The sequence below is a fragment of the Rhodnius prolixus genome, unplaced genomic scaffold (assembly GCF_049639745.1).
Source record: "Rhodnius prolixus isolate KJV_2025 unplaced genomic scaffold, Rpr scaffold_2, whole genome shotgun sequence".
NCBI lineage: Eukaryota > Metazoa > Arthropoda > Insecta > Hemiptera > Reduviidae > Rhodnius > Rhodnius prolixus.
Genome location: NW_027411592.1, coordinates 6,824,555 through 6,846,273, shown reverse-complemented (window position 1 = coordinate 6,846,273; position 21,719 = coordinate 6,824,555). Strand labels below are relative to the sequence as shown.

The window sequence follows — 21,719 nt, the reverse complement described above, 5'->3', positions numbered from 1 at the left end:
ATGTAAAGCAAAAATTTAAGAAATTTATTAATGGAAGAATTGACTAACGCAAGAGTAGTTGTAACAAAGACGGTGTTCCTTGCAAACAGTCTAAAAGTCGCCTATCAAAGGCCGGCGGATTAAAGGTCTCACGAAACTCACCACCCAACTTATCGAATCTCTTTACAGAATATCAGTAGATGAGTAGGTAAAAGTTAGCAGATAAGTTAGCAGAAAGGCTAGTGATTAATTTGCATTTAGCGATTCTTACTGCTTGCTAGTGCAGTTAGTACTGTGGCGTTACGGCTAGAGATTCTTCTATTGTAAACTGCATCATTTCTTCTTCTGATCTTTCTTGATCTTCTTGGTAACTAGCGACTTCAATTTTCTCTTAGAACTCGTTACTTTACAATAGTTAGCCTGCTTTTGTACTCTTTCGGACTTAAATTCAGACCAAAATGCTCGTTATACGCTGACGACACTGCACTTTTTCTGTCGTCTTTTAGAGTGGATACAATAGCCAGGCATCTTTCTATTGCACTTGGAAAAAGCTTTAAATATTTTAATAAGTGGAGAATAAAACCCAATGAAGCGAAAACTGAAATAATTTTGTTTACACGTAGGAGGCCCCAAGTCATAAATTTTGTAAAAGTTAATGGTGTTGATCTCCCTTGGAAAAGAGAGGTCAGGTACCTTGGTGTTGTGTTGGACTCAAAGCTGACGTTTACAAAACACATCAATTCAATTTGCAACAAATCGCTCGGTATTTTGTGTAGCTTATTTCCTCTGTTCAATAAAACTTCAAACTTGAATTTTGTAAATAAAAAGTTAATTTACTACCTGTATATTCGGTCTGTATTGCTATATGCGGCCCCAGTCTGGTCTAATACTTGCCCCACAAACTATAAAAAATTACAACGCGTGCAGAATAAATGTTTGAGATTGATTGGGTCCTACCCTCGCTGGACACCAATCGACTACATGCATGCCACACTTGATGTGGCCAGTGTCTCTACGCAAGTGTACCTTCTTTCAGAAAAATTTGTCAGCTTGTGTGAGGCCAGCACACACTTGTATGTATCTAATATAGTTAATTACGATCTAACATCTCTTGCATACAAAAAATACAAACATAAGAGACTAAAACATATTTTGTTTTAGTACTGTTTATTTGTAGTTAAGGTTTTTTTTTCTTCTTTTTTTCCTTAGTATTTAATATTAATTTTTCTTACTTTGTGTTATTTTAAGCTCTGTTGAGTGTATATAGGCACTATCGCCTGAAACCTCTTTATTCCTGTAAATATGTACATTTTATAATTTGATTTGAAGTCAATAAAAATATATATATATATATATATATATACTCTTTCGGAGGGACTGTCTTGATTGTAACTCGTTTCTTTTGTAATCACTTGTATAATTTGATAACTTCCGTGTTTGAAAATTAATCGTTGTGACATTATTGGACTAGTTACTAGTTACTAGCAAGACGCTGGGAGCCCTCCAAAACACACAGAACTGCACAATTGTAATCATAAAGAAAAAATTTCATGCCCGAATGTGGTTAATTGAATATCGTCTTAGATATTCTAAGTTCTAGCTAGCACAGATCTCCAACTCCTCACTCCATTGATATACTGTGCTCGACAAAGCAACTCTGGCGGCTTATAATAAAAATTGTGAAAGTTGAGTGCGTTTTTTTTGCAGTTTTTGGCAACCCGTAACTTCTTCTTCAATTTATTTATCCAAAGCGATATGGATCTTTCTTTGTAAACTGTTACGATTGAATTGTTAGTCGCACAATTAGTACATAATATTACTTTTCTACTTTAGACTTTGAATAATTTGTTTTATTTTTATAATTCCTTGAAGGGAACATGTTATGTAGTATCGCTTAAGTTGAGAACGACAACTATCTATGATCTCTACAGGTTGCGCTATTAATGCAGAAGAAATCTTTAAATCTATAGACACTATGTAATTGTGTTTGCGAGTAAACAAGTTGATTACAAATTTACCTTAACAGCAAATAGGGTCGAGCTTAGGATTAATATAGGGCGACAGTTTGGTGGGTCTGGCGCTCTGTGAGGTAACACGGGCTATCTGTGAGGCGATAAACTGGACCAAATCTGTTACTACTGCTTAATTACATTGTTATTCATCAGTGACAAACCAAAGCTTATGTTCTCTATCATTTCCTACGGTCTGGATTTTTTTTTTCATTAAAGTTGGCCGGTAATTTAATTAACTAAGCGCGTTTTTTCATCATGAAGTTGGGATGTCGAATTTGATCAGGCTACGGTGAGTAGGTGTTGATCTTAGAGATTAGCTCTATGCTAATAGTTGCTTAAAAAAAACAAAATAATTATCACAAGTACGAGTCGTAGTTCACAGTTACTTTTGGTTTCCCTAGCAATTTCTTTAGTAAAATGCAACTCAAATCATATTTTAGGGAGCTAAATTACTTTTTATTTTCCTTTACTATTAGAAGAGAAAATTGTTTTATTTTTTTGTACATGTTTTTTATAAGAGAAGTGAGGAATCTATGATTCCAGTGTTTGATAATCTTGATGAGCAAATATGCATTTGTGCGTAGTAATGGTTTTGAACGCGTGTTTGTTTCTTCCACCTGTTTACTTTTGGACTGAGATTATGATTAAAGCATATGAGCCGTATTAATTAAAGCAAATACTAGATAATGAGAGTAACATACCTAATTTAACAGATTTTCATTTAAGCCCTTATATCCATAAATTATGGTTTAGGCATGTTTGTAACACGTAAAGTAGAACTGATGTAAAACTTAGTTAAAGCAAGCGTCGCCAGTGACAAACAGTTCTTATGCAGTCCGATACAATTTTGTCTTCGAGATGAGTATTTTTTTCATGTTTTCACTTGAGGACCAGATACTCGAAAATATGATATATCGCCATTTTTTGTTTGTTTGTTTTTGTTTTTACCACATTTAAGGGACAATCGGGAATTCTACCTCTCAAATTCAGGGATGTTTATTAAAGCTAATCAAACTCCTTTTTCAACCAAAACCAATAAGGTTATAACATCAAGAGAAGGTTGAGTGTATTGGCTGATCTGTCAGCTGCTTCCACGTCTCTTCTCAGCGCCTCTATAGTTCCTGTAAGTACTTCCTGTAAAGTAGTTCTTTCTCAAAAATTATTCTCTTGGAGAAACGTCATAAGAAAATTAGTTTGTAAGTTCCTCATTGCCATGAGTGCTAAAGTCGAAATCCCTTGAAAAACTAACTTTATCTACTTCTTAATAACTAACTAAGAACTCCAAGTGAACAAGCTCTGGGGAAACCATAATGGTGCGAGCGCAGCCTATAAGTTTATTATTAACTCACCGCTTTATGGGAGCTCACTTCATCAACAAATCGAACGCCTAAGCGAACTAAGGCTTACCCAACCACAGTTGGTCTCAGTACTCTCCGTCACTTTTATTCTTACTTTTGAGACGGAAGCACCTGATGAATACACCCAGTCTAGAGTTGGGATCTAGTGTACTGTAAGTAGCACAACAGCACGTAATTCTTAGAGTGCCTAGATCTTATTGAGCATCTAATAATTTCAATTTTCGTTTAGGATTGTAAAAATTGCAGAAAGAGCTGAAAGTTTGTGAACGGCTTAATCCTGATTCAATCTTAACTTAATTATTCTTAATATATTTTCTCCTTTATTATGAAAGATGTAATTTATTGTTTACTTTATTTGTAAGATTTACGTCATTGTTTGTGGTTCATTGTTAGGTCTGTTTGTAATTTATATAGCTTGAGTTTCTTCTTGGCTGCGCAACTCTAAGTACCCTCTTGTCGTACTAGAACAAAGTTCTATTCCTTCAAACATAATATTGAAGTACAAAAAAAGGGATTTTTCCGCGACGAGATGCCGCTAGGATCCCAAAGCTCCTGAATTTTCCAGCCTTCTTTCTTAGCTTGTGGCACCTACCACTTCCTAAGTGGCCTATTCCTTTCCTTCTACGATTATTTAGATTGATCCTGAGACCATCTACAGGGTACATCTCCTCATGTCCACACTACCTCAACTCTTCTATTATTACCTTTCCATATCTTCTGTTATTTCCATATCTAACTACTCATTTCTTCCCGTCCTTTCACTTTTATCCTCCATTTGGAGCTCCACTTTTCAATAAAGAAGAGTTGCTTTTTTAAAAACTCTAGTTGTTAGACCTCTAGATCAGATAGGAACGTCTAAGTGGAAATCTTGTTTAAAATAGGACTCAGGACCCTACCGAATTGCTGCTTTCACAGATATGGTAGATTCTTTAAAGGCTTGAGAAACTGGCACCTACTTACGATTTTCACCATCAGACATTAACCTATTAAATGAAGTAAGGTGAAAAATTTTGTGATAAGATTGATTAAAACAATTCTTCGTTAATTTAAGGGAAAGTGGGGGGCCACATTTCTTTAAAAAGCAAATCCGTCGTAATCCTACCACAAGATTCTGAAATATCTTTATTTCTTTGCACATCGAAGCTATTCACTCGACAGATCCGGACGTGTGAGTCTTATTAGCCTGATGTCCAAGAAAACTAAATACTGATAGAGCTGCTTCTGTACCTCTCATATTTTTTTATTTAATATTTCATGTTTTAGGGTCAAAATTTCATTATTTTCGAAACGATTATGTCAAGAAAATGTTAAACGAAATTACATTCAAGTTCTAGACATTTATTATAACAGAATGAAAAATGTAGACTCTCTTCTTCAATTACTTCACTGATAATATTTTTATGGACTATCTTGACTTAATGTTTTCGTAGGAGTTCATTCAATTAAAACACGAAATTTTAAAATAATGGAATTTATAATTGTACTAATGATCATTTTTAAAACAGGGTTTAAAAAAGTATTGAAATTTTACGGTTTTTAAAAAATAAGAGTAATTTTTATTTTTAAAAATCCATAATTAACTGGAAATTATTAATTCTAGATAAGTTAGTATTTCTGTCCGTAGCAGAGATTTTTTTAACACAATAAATGAAAATTGTTTGCTGGTTAAGAGGGTTTATGGAACGACTGGCTCACAATAATGGAGAAAACGCAATAAATTGCAAATGTCAACCACTTAAATAGCATTTCGTTTTACTGTTCGGTTATGCTTTTGGCATTCTAATTTGCTAACTTTAACGCAATACTAGTCAAAATTATTTGTGAGAAATTCGTATTTAATATGCTCGATTAGTAAGTTATATTTTTGTTATTTCATTCCTAGCTTCATTTGCGTATCATGTATTTATTTAACTGGTTTTAGTTTGAGGAACATAACAGAAAACTACATTTTTACCATCAAACACGTGTCTACAGAATCATTAACTGAAACTAATGATTTTTTTTTCTAATCAGTTCTTACTTTTAATGTTTCCAGTTTTTACCTTTCTCCTCCCCCTGGAAGTCACTTTTGTGTTCATTTCAAATTTTTGCAATTAAGTTTGCATTTTCTAAATATGAAAAAAATCTGTACCTCGGAGGGAAAAGGCACCATGTCAGAAAAAGTAAATTTTACAGGGGAGCCAAATAAAGATATTTTTCCAAATTCATTTTTTGTTCCACTTTTCCGGTTGTACTCTTTCCTGTACTTCTCACCATAATTATTATAGTTGGTATGGCCACTTAACCTCCCATATTTTAAAATATTTTATTTTGATCTCCATTGTGAAAAAAATTTATGCCCATGTAGTGCCTTTTACCCTTAAGTAATGAAGTATCATAGCGCTTTTTAAATATACATAAATCGCTTAATAGTAAACATAGGACATAGTGCTTTACACCTGTAGAAAGAGCAACAAAAAATTTGTAAAATGATGCCAAAATCTGAAAATCGAAAAAATGGACATAGTGCCTTTTCCCTCCGAGGTACAGAAATATTTTTAGATGTGGTCCTATCTGGGTCCGATGGCACGTGTTTTGCTTTAACGTTTTGACAGGAACCCTGCAACCAAAAGGGCTACTTTTGAGAAAACAATTTTCATTTTTTGCTACTTCGAATAATACAGATACTCACTAAGACCTGTCGCTTTAATTTGGTAGGTTTCTTTTTCCCAAATAATTGTATTTTTAAAGAGGTTCGGAAAAAACTAAATACAAATTTCATGTAATATTAAAAGCATTACTCGGATTGATTTATTTCAAATCTACTCTTTCTATATTTGAACACCCAAATTTCCAGGAGATATCAATTGTAATACAATTTAATTTTTTAATAACTTAAATCTTTCTTCTAAAATCAAGTTCTTACATTTACCTGTTTCTTTTCAGTGTCCGACTTTGCACAAGAACTGTCACAAATGTACGAACATCATGCCGAAGAATTGCAACTATTAGTTGGTAATTACAGAAAGAAGAATGCCGAACTAAGAAAAGATGGGTGAGTGATCTAAATTATAATAACTATAATATCATATTGTAATACAATAAAACAGAGGACTTCGTTTCCAAAAATTAGTGAAAGTAAAAATAAATGTTACAGATAACGTTTTGGAAATTGTAATTTTATATTTATGGTAGCTGGACGTTAAGCTCGGCCTTAAAAAAATAAGGATTAATTTACTTTTTTATAAATTCATGGCGTTCAATGAAACCTTTTAGGCTACAGCTGCATTGTGAATTATAATTTACAATATTAATATTTACGCACCTCTCTCCGCTTATTTATGACAATATAAGATCTAGAATTACGTTGACGTATTATGAAGACTGAAGATAGCAAAGTTGGACTTTATTGCCTGGAAACGCATCTAAGGCCTCATAATAGAAGCCGACATATAAGAGAACACAACTGATCCTTGACGTTTACTATGAAGTAGACCTAGTGACCTTCATTTGGAAGTTTAGATAGAAAAGGCCCAATGGCAAGGCCACTCTGGAAGAATGTTGTCACTAGTCTGTGTACGGGCGACCTTGAGTACTAAGGTAAACTGAACATATTCGGAATAGTTGGTAAATATGAAGGAAGTCCTTAAAAAAAAAGAAAGTATGTAGTTATAGTGAGTGAAGGCACAGTTTGGAGCCGGTTCAGGCGGCCGTAGTTTCTGAAGGACTGTAACCTATCAAGCAGAAGGAAAGAAAATTTAATAGTCAAAAATCACTGGTCCATAGAAGTCCATGTTAATACGTTTCCGTATAAATTCAATGTTTGAGAAAATTAATCAGAGTTGTAGTGATTGCAGCAAGATGAAAATAAATGCATTAACGTAGTCAGAATAAAAATGACCGTCTTGTTTTCAAGCAATCAATATTATTTCCCACGTCCAATGAAACTCTTCTACTTGAGAGAGGCACTTACGCCTGGATTCAGGATGATTTCATTTTTATTTGTTTAACATCCTTGCCAAATATAGTGAGAGTTGTCCGAGGCAGTAGTAGAGAGGATTTGGCGGTTCTGGCACACCTAAAATACAAAATGGCGGCCATCCCCTCCCCTCCCACCCCCCTCCCCTAACCCACCCCCTCCCCTCCTTATTGACCAATCATCGATTTCGACGAGGGTTTAAGCCACGCCCCCTACCCCCTCCCCACCCCTTTTTGACCAATCATCGAACTCGACGAGGGTTTTAGACCACGCCCCTACCCCCACTCCACCCTTTTAATCGACCAATCAGCGAATTCGATGACACCCCTTTTACCCCCACTCCTTCCCCCACCCTTATTAATTGACCAATCAGCGAATTCGACGACACCTCATTACCCCCACCCTAGCCCTACTCCTATTACATGACACCTACCTTTACCCCCACCACCTCTAGGTCGTCGTATTCGTTGGCCTCTTAAGCTCCTCCTACAAGATGGCGGCTCTCCTAACAGCTGTAGTACACAAGATGGCCGACCTCGTACCAGCTGATGACCACAAGATGGCGGACCTCATACCTCCACCCCCCTCGCCCACTGATAGACAGGAGGGGGATTTTTTTTTTTTTTAATTATTTTTACTTACCTGGGATTCGATCCTACAACCTTCGTACTGATAGACACGTCATCTGCACCAGTCGGCCACAGTGGTAGTCTCGCTTACTCTAGTTTTGAATGTTCTCTTATGTTTTAACTAGGAATTATTTTTTTAAAAAAATCTAACCCCCCTCACCAATAATTTTTTTTTTTAAATTTAAATTACCCCCACTATCACAAAAATATTCAACTTAAATAAAAATGGATAACCTCACTTTAGGTAATAGAAAAAACTATTTACTTACCCCCTCCACCTGGACTGCTTCCGCTGCTGATGACGCGACCTACACTCACTGAAAACTAAACCCGAACTGACACTTGGACTGCGATACTAGCATTAACCCCCCACCACAAATACGTCACACTCTAACTAGCCAATAGAATTGCATCTTTTTTTCCAAATGATTACCTCTCTGGACAGGTCTCTGTAGCAAGCCACCCCCTTTCCCTTCCACATCTTTTATCATACCTGTTAATTTATATATATGCCAACATAGCTGAACATGCTCCAACAAGTCTGGACATGTAGCCAGCTGTTTGAACAGGCAAGTAAAAATAATGATGACTCATACCATTGTCATATCCTCAACGAGCACAAACATGCTCCAACAAGTCTGGACATGTAGCCAGCTGCCTCTTTCGCTTTAACCGTTTTTTTTTTTTGTTATTATGAAGTTAAAAGTAAATTGAACTTTGAACTTTCATATATCTTATTATTATTTCCGTTTACCAACTATACAAACCTGTATGAACATGCTCCAACAAGTCTGGACATGTAGCCAGCTGCCTCATTCGCTTTAACCGTTTTTTTTGTTATGTGTGATTACCTGAACATGCTCCAACAAGTCCGGACATGTAGCCAGCTGCCTCATTCGCTTTAACCGTTTTTTGTTATTATGAAGTTAAAAGTAAATTGAACTTTGAACTTTTTGATAAAATATAAATAAGTTTTAATTTCCTTTTTTTTATTTATCACATAATTTGTATATGGCTTAATATTGCTCAACTTGCACCTTAACCCCATAAAACTTTCCTGTAATTTTAAGTGTAAAAAGGAAAAATACGAATGAGCAAACATTAATTAAAACATTTTATTTTTATTTAACGGAAGTATACAAGTAAAATAATAACATTTATTTCACAGTATAAATTTATTTCAGTTTATCAACTATACAAACCTGTATGAACATATCATCGGTGTAGTCTCAATATGTGTGATTACCTGAACATGCTCCAACAAGTCTGGACATGTAGCCAGCTGCCTCATTCGCTTTAACCGTTTTTTTTTTTTTGTTATTATGAAGTTAAAAGTAAATTGAACTTTGAACTTATTAATAAAATATAAATAAGTTTTAATTAACTTTTCTTTATTTATCACATAATTTGTATATGGCTTAATATTGCTCAACTTGCATGTCTGAGCTTGCCCTGTTTGAATTGGTCAGTAACTAACTGATGTCCCCCCCCCCACTCTATGACGTCACTTATAGTTAGCCAATGGCATTTCGTGTTTTTACTAATAATCGATTATCATAATCGATCCTTCTGATGATATAAAAGTCGCTCCGAATTCGGCTGCGGTCATAAAGTGTTTAGTGTTCTTAGTGTCAACAGCTTTTCCAGCATCTTGCCTTCTTTGAACTGTAAGTACTTTTGTTATTATTTTTCAACAAATATATATATTCGTATTATTTCACTTTTTTTATATTTCATTTTTTTCTAAGTTTTCAATTTTAAATTTCATTCTGTATAGTTAATTTTATTTCTTGTATATATTTAATTAGTAATATCTTAGTCTAGTTTATATTCTTATTAATTTTTATTAGTAATTTTTAAATATTCGTGCTTTGATAATATATATATTTGTATTTATTATTTCGTGTTACGTACTATTTTATTGATAATGGAGTGCCAATATTGTGGAAAAATGTTTTTACGGGGGGACTATAAGGAGCGTCATGAACGTGCTTGCGCCGCAAATGAGCAATCTCGTCAATGCCCGAATTGTAGAGAATGTTATTCCTCAAGAAAAACGATGCTTGCCCATTTGCGACGCTGCGGTACTGAAACACCAGTCATGGCAAAACGAGCTCGTATTGAGGCAGCTCAAGGCCATTTATATGAAGTGGAGTCAGCCTTTGGGAGGACTCTTCGAACTTTTTTCCTTCCAAGTTCCGGGGCAGTCGACGCAATGGAATTTCTAACAGGTCAGGTAGAAACATTGCGTCGTCTGCTTCAGGAAGTAATGGCAGACAGCGATTCTCCCCTCAAATATAACTTGGTCTTGGAGGCGACCTTTGAAAACATCAAAGGTGAAACTTGTGATCGCGCCTTCAAGACTAAGAACAAAGTAATTTATGAAGACTCCTCCATCGACGACTCTCTTAATGAGAGCTTCAAGAAGATTATAGTAGAGATGGAGGAGTCAACACTAAAGGGGAGCGGCTGGTGCCTAAAAGAGTTCGACGGAGTCCTCTTAAAAGTAAATAAATTTACCCCTCTCGGTGGCTCCAGCTTCATTCCCCTTCCTCCTCACATTGCCAATAAAAAAGCCGTCATCAATGTTCAAAATACGGATGACCGGTGTTTTCAGTACGCGATACTCTCTTGCTTCATCACACAGAATCCACAACGCGTTAGTAAGTATGCTAATATAGAGCACAGGTACAATTTTGACTGCATTTCCTTCCCCACTCCTCTCCATGAGGTGAAAAAATTTGAAAAGTACAACAACATCACGATAAATGTTTTCACCCTTGGAGAGAAAGGAAACGTGTACCCTTTAAAGGTGGTAAAACAGGAGAAGGAAGACCATCGCGATCTCCTTCTCCTGACTTTAGAGAATGGACGGAGCCACTACACTTACATTAAAGATTTTAATAGATTAGTGGTCCGACAAATTACTGCTCATGAACAAAGGGTACACGTTTGTAAGCGATGCTTTACCCATTTCAACATGGATGGTGAAAGCATCGCCGAGCGGGTGAGGGAACATATGGAGTATTGTGGAGTAAATAGACCGACCCGGATTGTATTGCCAGAATGTAAAGACGATGGGACCCCTCCAAAAATATCTTTCACAAAAATACAAAACCAAATGAGGGTTCCCTTCGTCGTTTATGCTGATTTTGAGGCAATTTTAAAAAAAATGGATGCAAACGGAAACAATGTGGGCCGGTCGTACACAACTCCCTACCAGAGCCATCTTCCTATGAGTTTCTGCACTTATGTGAAAGTGGCAGAAGACATACGCCACTGCCTTCCTGCCGATTTTCCTGCGGAACCTTACATCTATACGGGTGAAGATTCCGCAGAGAAATTTATGGCTTACATAAAGGCGGTGGCCGAGAAGGTGGCTCTGGTATACTCCATTAAGCGGCCAATGCTACCCCTGACACCATCTCAGCTGGAAGACTTTAAACGGTCCCCAAAATGTCACCTCTGTAATCTTCCCTTCAACAGAACCGATCCTAAAGTGGCGGATCACGATCACATCACTGGTGTGTATCGTGGTCCTGCTCACAATTCCTGCAATATCCTCTACCGCACTCCTCGTTTCCTTCCCGTCTTCCTCCACAATCTGAGCGGCTATGACGCCCACTTTATTGTTCGCCAGTTGGGGTATGACTCAAGTCGCATTGACGTCATCCCCAACAGCGAAGAGAAATACATCTCATTTAGCAAGCAAGTGGGCGCTCTAACCGTCAGATTTGTGGACACCTTCCGTTTCATGTCTTCTAGCTTAGATAGGTTGTCCAAGAATTTGCCCAACAATAAATTTATAGACACGAGCAAATTCTTCCCCGCCGACAAGATGGATCTGGTCGTAAGAAAAGGAGTGTACCCCTATGACTACACAGATTCGTTCGAGAAACTTAGGGAGACGGTTCTACCCCCTAAGGAGGCATTCTATAGCACCCTTAATGAATGCCACATCTCGGACGAAGACTATCAGCATGCCCAGTCAGTTTGGGAGGCCTTTGAAATTAGAACCCTAGGGGGGTACAGCGAACTCTACCTTAAGGTAGACGTAATGCTCTTATGTGACATCTTTGAAAATTTCAGAGATGTTTGCGTAAGAGCATATTCGCTGGACCCTGCCTGGTATTTCACGGCCCCAGGACTGGCTTGGGATGCCATGCTGAAGTGTACAGGGGTACAGTTAGATCTACTCACTGATTATGACCAGCTCCTGATGGTTGAGCGGGGCATTAGGGGTGGCATTTGCCAATGCAGTCTTCGCTATGGTAAAGCTGATAATGCTTATCTGTACCCAGATCGAGATCCCCATAAGGAATCTAGCTACATTGCCTACCTAGATGCAAATAATTTGTACGGGTGGGCAATGTCAAATCCGCTTCCTTACGGGGATTTCGAATGGGTATCTGATCCGGATACTCTAGACTGGGGCAATATGCAGGAAGATGGTCCCTTCGGGTATATTGTCGAAGCCGATATTGAGTATCCGGCCGAGTTGCACGAACTGCACAACGATTTCCCCCTTCTCCCGGAGAATAGGGTGCCTCCGGGACAGGTTAATAAGAAATTGTTGGCTCCATTGACCAACAGGGAGAAATACGTTGTTCACTTCGTCAACTTGAGGCAGGCTATGGGTTTAGGTCTGCGGTTGGTACGCGTACATAGAGCGCTGCGATTCAGGCAGTCTCGTTGGCTTCGTCCCTACATCGATCTCAACACCCAAATGAGACAACAGGCGACCAACGACTTTGACAAAGACTTCTACAAACTAATGAACAACGCAGTATTTGGCAAATTCATGGAGGACGTACGAAAACGAACAAAAATAGAACTGGTAACTGACGAACGTAGAATACGGAAACTAATAGCGAAACCTACTTTTAAAGACAGGACGATCTACTCTGAGACGCTGACTGCTGTACTTCTGGACTTTGAACAGATCACAATGAACAAACCAATCTATGTTGGGATGGCCATTCTTGATCTGTCCAAAGTCCGGATGTATGACTTTCACTACGCTACAATGCTGACAAAATACGGACCTGACAAACTAAATCTTTTATACACAGACACTGACAGCCTCATGTACTTAGTAAAGACGAAAGACTTTTACGAGGACATAACTACAATGATGGACGAATTTGACACCAGCGACTACCCAGACGGACATCCATGTAAGAGCAACAGAAATAAGAAGGTGTTGGGGAAGTTCAAGGATGAAGCCAGTGGAGAGCCTGTCTCTGAATTCGTGGGCCTCCGCGCAAAGATGTACGCAGTACGCATCCGCTGCCTAGAGAAGAAGCGGGCGAAAGGGATAAAGAAGGCAGCCGTAGATAAAAAAATCACCTTTGATGATTATATGGCTGCCCTGTTCGAGGGAAAAGAGTTTACAACCACGTTTAGAACAATAATTTCTAAAGAACATAAACTCTTTTCCGTCGAACAGAGAAAAGTATCCCTTTCGCCCCACGACGACAAACGCCATCTAGTCGATCGTGTACATACTCTCGCCCATGGCCACTTTACCATAGCGGACTTGCCTGTGTAAAGTTGTGGATTTTTTGTAAATATATATATTTCATATACTATGTACATGGTTACCTTGTTTAGAGTAGGTCTTTTTTTTTTTTTGTTCTAGTCAATCTTTATTTATTAATTTTTTTTAAACGTATTTTTGTAAATATTTTTTTCCATATATTATTATTTTTTGTAAATATTTTTTTCTATTTATTATTAGTATTTAGTATTAAGTTTTTTCTAATTAATAGTTTATTAAAATAAAAAAAAAAAATAAAAAAAATTAATAAATAAAAAAAAAAGGTGGTGGGTATTAGTTTAAGTTATTTTATTTTATGTAAATAGGATGTGTGAATGATGGTGGCGGGTGTGTGAATGCAGTGTAGATAGATTTCCTGTGCCATGTACATAGCTTAGTTATATATATATACAGAAGCGAGAGAGCGTTCCTTATTAGTTCCCATCATGCGCTTGATAAAGCAACATCACACCCTCTCCGTGCAAAACCTTGACGACAGGGCCTCTTCCAAGAAATGCTCCAAACACGGTCAGCTTTTCCCAGATTCCATTAGATGTTTAATAAGTGGGCCGTCCAATTGTGGGAAAACTAACCTGATGTTGAGCTTAATATACGATCCAAAGGGGTTGAGATATGAAAATATATATTTGTTTGCAAAGTCATTACAACAGCCCAAGTACCGGAAGCTAGCTCAAATTTTAGAACCTTTAAAAGATATTGGGTACTTTGAATTTGAAGACAATTCTCAAGTTCCCCCACCTAAAGAGGCCCTGCCAAATTCAATAATTATTTTCGATGATATAGCATGTGACAAGCAAGATAATGTAAGAGCCTATTTTTGTATGGGGCGCCACAGTGGAGTTGATATATTTTATCTAAGTCAAAGTTATACTAGAGTTCCTAAGCACTTAGTAAGAGAAAATGCAAATTTCCTAATACTCTTTCGGCAAGATGAATTAAATTTGAGAAGAATTTACGATGACCATATCAATTCCGACATGGAATTCAAAACTTTTAGAAAAATTTGCCACTGGTGTTGGAAAGAAAATAGATATGGTTTTCTAGTGTTGGACAAAGATAGACAGATTACTGAGGGAAGGTATCGAAAAGGTTTCGAAGCCTATATAATACCTTAACTATGCACTTGAAGATCATTGTTCATTGAGCCATGGAGGGGTCAACTAGTGACGTTGTTATGCGTGAAATAATCGAAACCAGAAAGGCGATTCAAGAAAAGTGTAATATATTGAAGAGAAACAGAGAAGAGACCGATGAATATTTGAAAATGAAATATCAACCTTTATTGAGTCCATTGAAAGCATTGGTGGAAAAGCAGGAAAAGCCACCACTTGAATTAAAAGAATCTCCTAAACCGGAAGTAGCTACTTGTGAAACACCCCTTCCACCTCCAAAGAGACTAAAATTTCTGAGGCTGGAATCGGCTACAACACCGCCGTCAAGATTTACAAAAACATGGCATGAAGAACTTTCAACCCCAAAGCGACCGGAAGTTCTAAAGTTATCTTCTTCTGCTTCTGCTGAAGCAACCAGCCCGCTTCAAGAGGTACGAGAACAAGCACAAACTCCCGAAGGGAAGGAAATTTCAGCAAAATATTTGAAGGAAGTTGGAGAAATGTCCTCAAAATATATCAAAAAATTTGTCAAAAATGAGACCAAGGACTTGGATATGATATATGGTGTAGTTTATGACGGCCGGAGATTTAGTATTGGTGACTCAGTGGTCTCCATCAGCAAAGATATTCTATCTGTTGGTGATAATACCTATTTCGGCACACCAGGTCTTTTCGAGTTATTATTCTTGACAAATCCAAACTTGTCTATGGTGAAAAAGACGGATTATATCAATTATAAGAGCATACTGCAACAGACGAACGCTCATAGAGAAGGGCACAGCCCTTCCGGACCAATTAAAGTTCTGAACACAAACATGAAATACAAGAATGTGATTTCAAAATTGTTTTCAACAAAAAGAGGTGCCGGATATGTAGATCCTAACATGCTTGTAGATCGATTAAGAAGCTTACTTGGCACCAACAATGCCAGCGCGGAAATAAAAAGTATTGAAGCCCAGCTGAGAGATGGAGGTATAATAGCGTAGTGTGGACATGAACAAGCTTCATTTCATCATGGCCTCTGTTAAGGAACAGATTGTAAACGAGTTGCATAGACCAGCAAGAAGAGTGTTCAAGAGAAGAGCAGTCCTTCTGAAGGGCTTAGATGACCTGTGGCAAGCCGACCTAGTGGAACTAATACCCTACGCTAGATTCAATAAAGGCCACAAATATCTGTTGACAGTGATTGATTGTTTCTCCAAATATGCATGGGCGATCCCTCTGAAGAATAAGACAGCCCTGGAAGTGAGTCAAGCATTCGAGAAAGTATTAGCCGAACGGAATCCAAACAATTTGCAAACGGATAATGGAAAAGAGTTTTACAACAAGATATTTGGCAAGCTGATGAACGTGAACGGTATAAATCACTATTCTACCTATAGTAACTTAAAAGCTTCAATAGTGGAGAGATTCAATCGTACTCTGAAAGCGGCAATGTGGAAAAAATTTAGTCTCCAAGGATCGTACGAATGGCTAACCGGCATTAAATCGCTAGTGAGTAAATATAATAACACTAAACACAGAACGATCAAAATGGCACCGGCTTCAGTACGGGGAAAAGAAATAGAAGAACAGCTGTTACGTGAAGTATATGCGAAGAAAACTTTGAAAAACGCCAACATTCCCAAGTTCAAAGCTGGTGATCATGTACGCATATCCAAATATAAAGCGCAATTTGCTAAAGGCTACTGCCCTTCATGGTCTACAGAAATATTTAAAGTTGCTGAAGTGAAAAATACCATACCGGTCACCTATCACCTGAAAGATTATAAGGGGCAAATGATTGCTGGAGGTTTCTATCAAGAGGAACTGCAGCTGGCCAAACATCCCGACAGTTACCTAGTGGAGAAGGTTATTAAACGGAAAGGTGATAGAATTTTGGTGAAATGGTTGGGCTTAGATAATTCACACAACAGTTGGGAGAATGTTAAAAATGTTCATATATAAAGCCAGAAACAACTAACAACGTTTTAGTTTATCATGAGACGTGCTAAAGATAAGAAGAAAAAGAAGAGAATCATCCCCACTCCTAGACAGATGGGTGGCAAATCTTCAAAATTGAGTGGAAAAGCTAAACGAATGCTGGATACGCTACCTCGCTTGCGGTTAAGTAATTTTGATCTAATTAAGTTGGCGAAATCAAATAAAATTCCTCATTTCAGAGGAGTATTCATGATTGATGAATTTCCAAAGAAACCTTGGAAAAATGAACGAGCCATTTTTAATTTGGATAGCAGTGTTGGCAGTGGTACTCACTGGGTTTGTTACAAGAAGAGAGGAGAATATGTTCAATTCTTCGATAGCAGTGGTGCCAATCCCCCTGCTGAATTTGTCCGATATGTAAAGGGAAGTCGAATTTCATGGAACAGGAAGCAGTATCAGAAAGTTGGCACTAACAACTGCGGCCAGCTTTGTCTACTCTTCCTGCTGGATGTCTTATAAAAGAGAGGCTCACAACTGAAGTTGGCCATTTGATCACTAGACGGAGATGGGGTTAGACTTTAGAAGAGGCGATAAAAGGACAGTTGCGGAGAAAAAGAGCATCATTCCAGTGAGAACAGTTGCCGAGCGAACATCGCTGACCAACAGTAGTATTCGATTTCTTCAGTCTGCAGGTTACTACGTTCTATCATCATCATGGAAGTGTTAGATTTGGAAGAGAAATGTCAGTTTGACAATTCAATCGAGTGCATAGAATTGCATTCCCATCACCCATATGCTTCTTCAAAACTACTGCCAGGCGATGAAATACGCATTAGTGTACAACATCAAGATCTATATACGCTACCCAGTCAAAGTTTGCTCTACTTGGAAGGCAAGTTTTTAAAGGAAGACGGCTCTGCAGTTCCTGTCTCATCCAAATTGACCAATAATGCTTTTGCATTTCTATTTGATGAAATAAGATACGAACTAAGTGGAGTTGAAATAGATCGAGTAAAAAACCCAGGAATAGCTTGTACACTTAAAGGGCTGGTTTCGCTTAAGGCAGGCTGCCAGTATATTACAAACTGGGGCTGGTGCTATCCCCAAAGCGATGCTCTCAACATCACTTCAGCAGAAGGATGTTTTAATTTATGCATTCCGCTGTCATCGCTGCTGGGATTTTGTGAAGATTACCAGAAAATTGTGATTAATGTTAAACAAGAATTGATACTTGTTAGAAGCAGACAAGATGGAAATGCCTATAAATTCAACAGATTGAATGAAGAACAAGCGGTGGAGAGGTGTAAAATTGAAATGGTGAAGCTTTGCTGGATGCTACCCTATGTAACAGTCAACGAACATCAGAGATTGGCTCTTATGCGTCATCTTAAATCTGCTAAGGTATTTGCTCTAAGTTTTAGAAGTTGGGAACTCTATGATTACCCTTTGTTGCCGGCCACTCAGAGGCAAATCTGGTCAGTAAAGACATCTAGTCAAATGGAAAAGCCCCGATATATCATTCTAGCTTTTCAAACCGGACGTGCTAATAATGTGGAAAGCAACGCTAGTCACTTTGACCACTGTTCTATTTCAAATGTAAAACTTTATCTTAATTGTAAAGCTTTCCCATACGCCGATTTGAATGTAGATTTTTCCTCTAACCGTTTTGCCATTCTATATCATATGTATGCTTCCTTTCAAATGTCATATTATGGAGAACAAATGTATCCTCTAAGTTCTTTACAAAATTTTAAAGAGAAAACACCCTTAATTGTAATAGATTGTTCTAAACAGTGTGAATCTATCAAATGTGGCCCGGTAGATGTTAGATTGGAATTTGAATCAAAAGAAATGTTCCCGCCCAACACCACTGCCTATTGTCTTATTATTCACGACAGGGTGGTAGAATATAATCCTTTGACAGGTATTGTACGTCGTATGGTATAAGAAGGCTTGAAGAGCTAGTTCAGTGTTCAGTATGGCTCAAACAGGCGTGCTGATAGCTGACTTCCAGTGCTTTGTAGACAGTGTAGGAGGTTATATTGTTAAAGAGCTTTCTCTATTAGACTATAATTTTCAATCAGTCAGACACTGGATATTCAAGCCACCTGTCCAACATAAACAATGTGAAAAAAGTAGAAGAACCAATTATTGGTTAGAAAATTATTATCATAAAATTAAATGGAATGACGGGGATATTGAATATGACATGATTAGAGATATTTTCAAGTTTATTGATTGTAATTATAAATTTGTGTTTGTTAAGGGTTATGAAAAGAAAAGATTTCTTTTGCAAAATCTGTACAGTTGTTGTGTAATTAATTTAGAAGATTATGACTGTCCAAAACTTGATTCATTAGAAACAGCAGGAAATCAGTGTATTATACACAATACTTGTAAAGAGAAATGTACGCAATATCGAATTAAAGCCATCAATTGCTGGCTCAACAGTAAGTTTGGTTGGAATGAGACGGAAATATTTTTGCCTTGAAGAACGAATGTGGTCACTGGCGAATGCATTGAGTTGCACACAAACCTGAATGTTGGTCACTGGCGGGGTGTAAAATCCCCGTAAACCATGAATGGATTTGTGCAGATTCTGTACAATGTATGAATGCGATTGATGCAAGGCAGCTAAAATTCCAACAACCATTAAAATAAACTGATTCGATAGCAAAACATTTCTTATTTATTTCACTTTAATGTACTAATTAGAAATTAAATATTTTATTTGTATTAGAAGTTGATTTTTAAGTTTTTATATATTTTTCTGTAGATATGTATCTTTTTAAGTTTTATTTCAATAAATGTATTGAAGTTAAATTATTGCTTTATTTTTCAATTATTCCTTTTATTATTATAAAATTATTTAAAAAAATAAAACAAAAAAAAACAATCTTCCTCGATGACCTCCACCTTGACGTGGTGAGGAAGCTTAAGGCGGAAGCCGAACTAAGAGGGGCGCATATACAAAATTTATTTAGTTAAAAAAAAAAAGAAAAAACTAAGCTGCAGCTTGTGCACGTTGAGGATATGACAATGGTATGAGTCATCATTATTTTTCCTTGCCTGTTCAAACATGTTGTGCAAGCGTGTTAACATTTTTTAAAAAGTAAGTTTTTAAGTCTCCAAAACATTCAAAGTTTTATTATTTATAAAGCAATAAAAGCTAATAAGGGCAAAGTTCAGTTTCAAAAATATTGTTTTTTTCTAAGAAACATATATAAAGTTAACGGACAGGTTGAGTCCTGCATCAAAGGTGGGAGGTATGATTCACCTTAGAGAGAGAGAGAGAGAGACACTTGCAAGAGAGAGAGAGGGAAGACAAGCACGCAATTCTATTGGCTAACTATAAGTGACGTCATAGAGTGGGGGGGGGACATCCGTAACGGTAGAGTAGTGAAGCTTGTAAGGTAATTCGTCATTCGTTGCCCACAGCTCGAGAGGTTAACTTCATACTTCAAAGGTAAGTAATAATACTTTTTTTATTGAAACAATATATTGATAATGATGTGATACTTTCATATAATATTCTTCTTTTAGATGTCTAAGTTGGCAAGCTTTTTGAATGATGTGAATACAAGGTCTGTGGGCATTGGCAAATTATCAGATCTAAGAACCGGATACTCATACGAAGTGAAGCAATTCGAAAGAATCAACACTAAATTTGGAGATGCCATCGTTGCCCATTTACATTATATTGGCCCGACAATGGACTACCCAACGAGGATCTTCCTTCCACGCAGATTTGCGGCAGTGATAACTGATGAAATGGTGGAAGATTACCAACAATCAAAGAAAAAACTGTTAATAATGTACAAAGGCTTTAATAATGGAAGATATGACATAGAATTTAAATAAAATTTATACTGTGAAATAAATGTTACTATTTTACTTGTATACTTCCGTTAAATAAAAATAAAATGTTTTAATTAATGTTTGTTCATTCTTATTTTTACTTTATACACTTATAAATAAAGAAAAGTTAATTAAAACTTATTTATATTTTATTAATAAGTTCAAAGTTCAATTTACTTTTAACTTCATAATAACAAAAAAAACGGTTAAAGCGAATGAGGCAGCTGGCTACATGTCCGGACTTGTTGGAGCATGTTCAGGTAATCACACATAACAAAAAAAACGGTTAAAGCGAATGAGGCAGCTGGCTACATGTCCAGACTTGTTGGAGCATGTTCATACAGGTTTGTATAGTTGGTAAACGGAAATAATAATAAGATATATGAAAGTTCAAAGTTCAATTTACTTTTAACTTCATAATAACAAAAAAAAAACGGTTAAAGCTAAAGAGGCAGCTGGCTACATGTCCAGACTTGTTGGAGCATGTTTGTGCTCGTTGAGGATATGACAATGGTATGAGTCATCATTATTTTTACTTGCCTGTTCAAACAGCTGGCTACATGTCCAGACTTGTTGGAGCATGTTCAGCTATGTTGGCATATATATAAATTAACAGGTATGATAAAAGATGTGGAAGGGAAAGGGGGTGGCTTGCTACAGAGACCTGTCCAGAGAGGTAATCATTTGGAAAAAAAGATGCAATTCTATTGGCTAGTTAGAGTGTGACGTATTTGTGGTGGGGGGTTAATGCTAGTATCGCAGTCCAAGTGTCAGTTCGGGTTTAGTTTTCAGTGAGTGTAGGTCGCGTCATCAGCAGCGGAAGCAGTCCAGGTGGAGGGGGTAAGTAAATAGTTTTTTCTATTACCTAAAGTGAGGTTATCCATTTTTATTTAAGTTGAATATTTTTGTGATAGTGGGGGTAATTTAAATTTAAAAAAAAAAATTATTGGTGAGGGGGGTTAGATTTTTTTAAAAAAATAATTCCTAGTTAAAACATAAGAGAACATTCAAAACTAGAGTAAGCGAGACTACCACTGTGGCCGACTGGTGCAGATGACGTGTCTATCAGTACGAAGGTTGTAGGATCGAATCCCAGGTAAGTAAAAATAATTAAAAAAAAAAAAAATCCCCCTCCTGTCTATCAGTGGGCGAGGGGGGTGGAGGTATGAGGTCCGCCATCTTGTGGTCATCAGCTGGTACGAGGTCGGCCATCTTGTGTACTACAGCTGTTAGGAGAGCCGCCATCTTGTAGGAGGAGCTTAAGAGGCCAACGAATACGACGACCTAGAGGTGGTGGGGGTAAAGGTAGGTGTCATGTAATAGGAGTAGG

General features: G+C 37.1%; 1 protein-coding gene and 1 long non-coding RNA gene across 16 annotated transcripts in view; both read left to right on the top strand.

The window, feature by feature from the left end:
• Stacl (SH3 and cysteine-rich domain-containing protein) overlaps positions 1 to 21,719 on the top strand; it is a 235,961-nt gene that overhangs the window by 117,520 nt on the left and 96,722 nt on the right. For all 15 annotated transcript variants that reach the window (XR_012455220.1, XM_074117456.1, XM_074117457.1 and 12 more), the window contains one exon: positions 6,275 to 6,383. Coding sequence is in view for 14 of the 15 variants with exons in the window: in XM_074117456.1 (XP_073973557.1) it covers positions 6,275 to 6,383 (109 nt within the window). In the remaining variant the exon portion in view is untranslated. The remainder of the gene's footprint in view (positions 1 to 6,274; positions 6,384 to 21,719) is intronic.
• LOC141448799 (uncharacterized) lies at positions 19,448 to 20,994 on the top strand. Its single transcript, XR_012455221.1, has 2 exons — positions 19,448 to 19,997; positions 20,075 to 20,994. It is a non-coding gene; the product is annotated as an uncharacterized lncRNA (long non-coding RNA).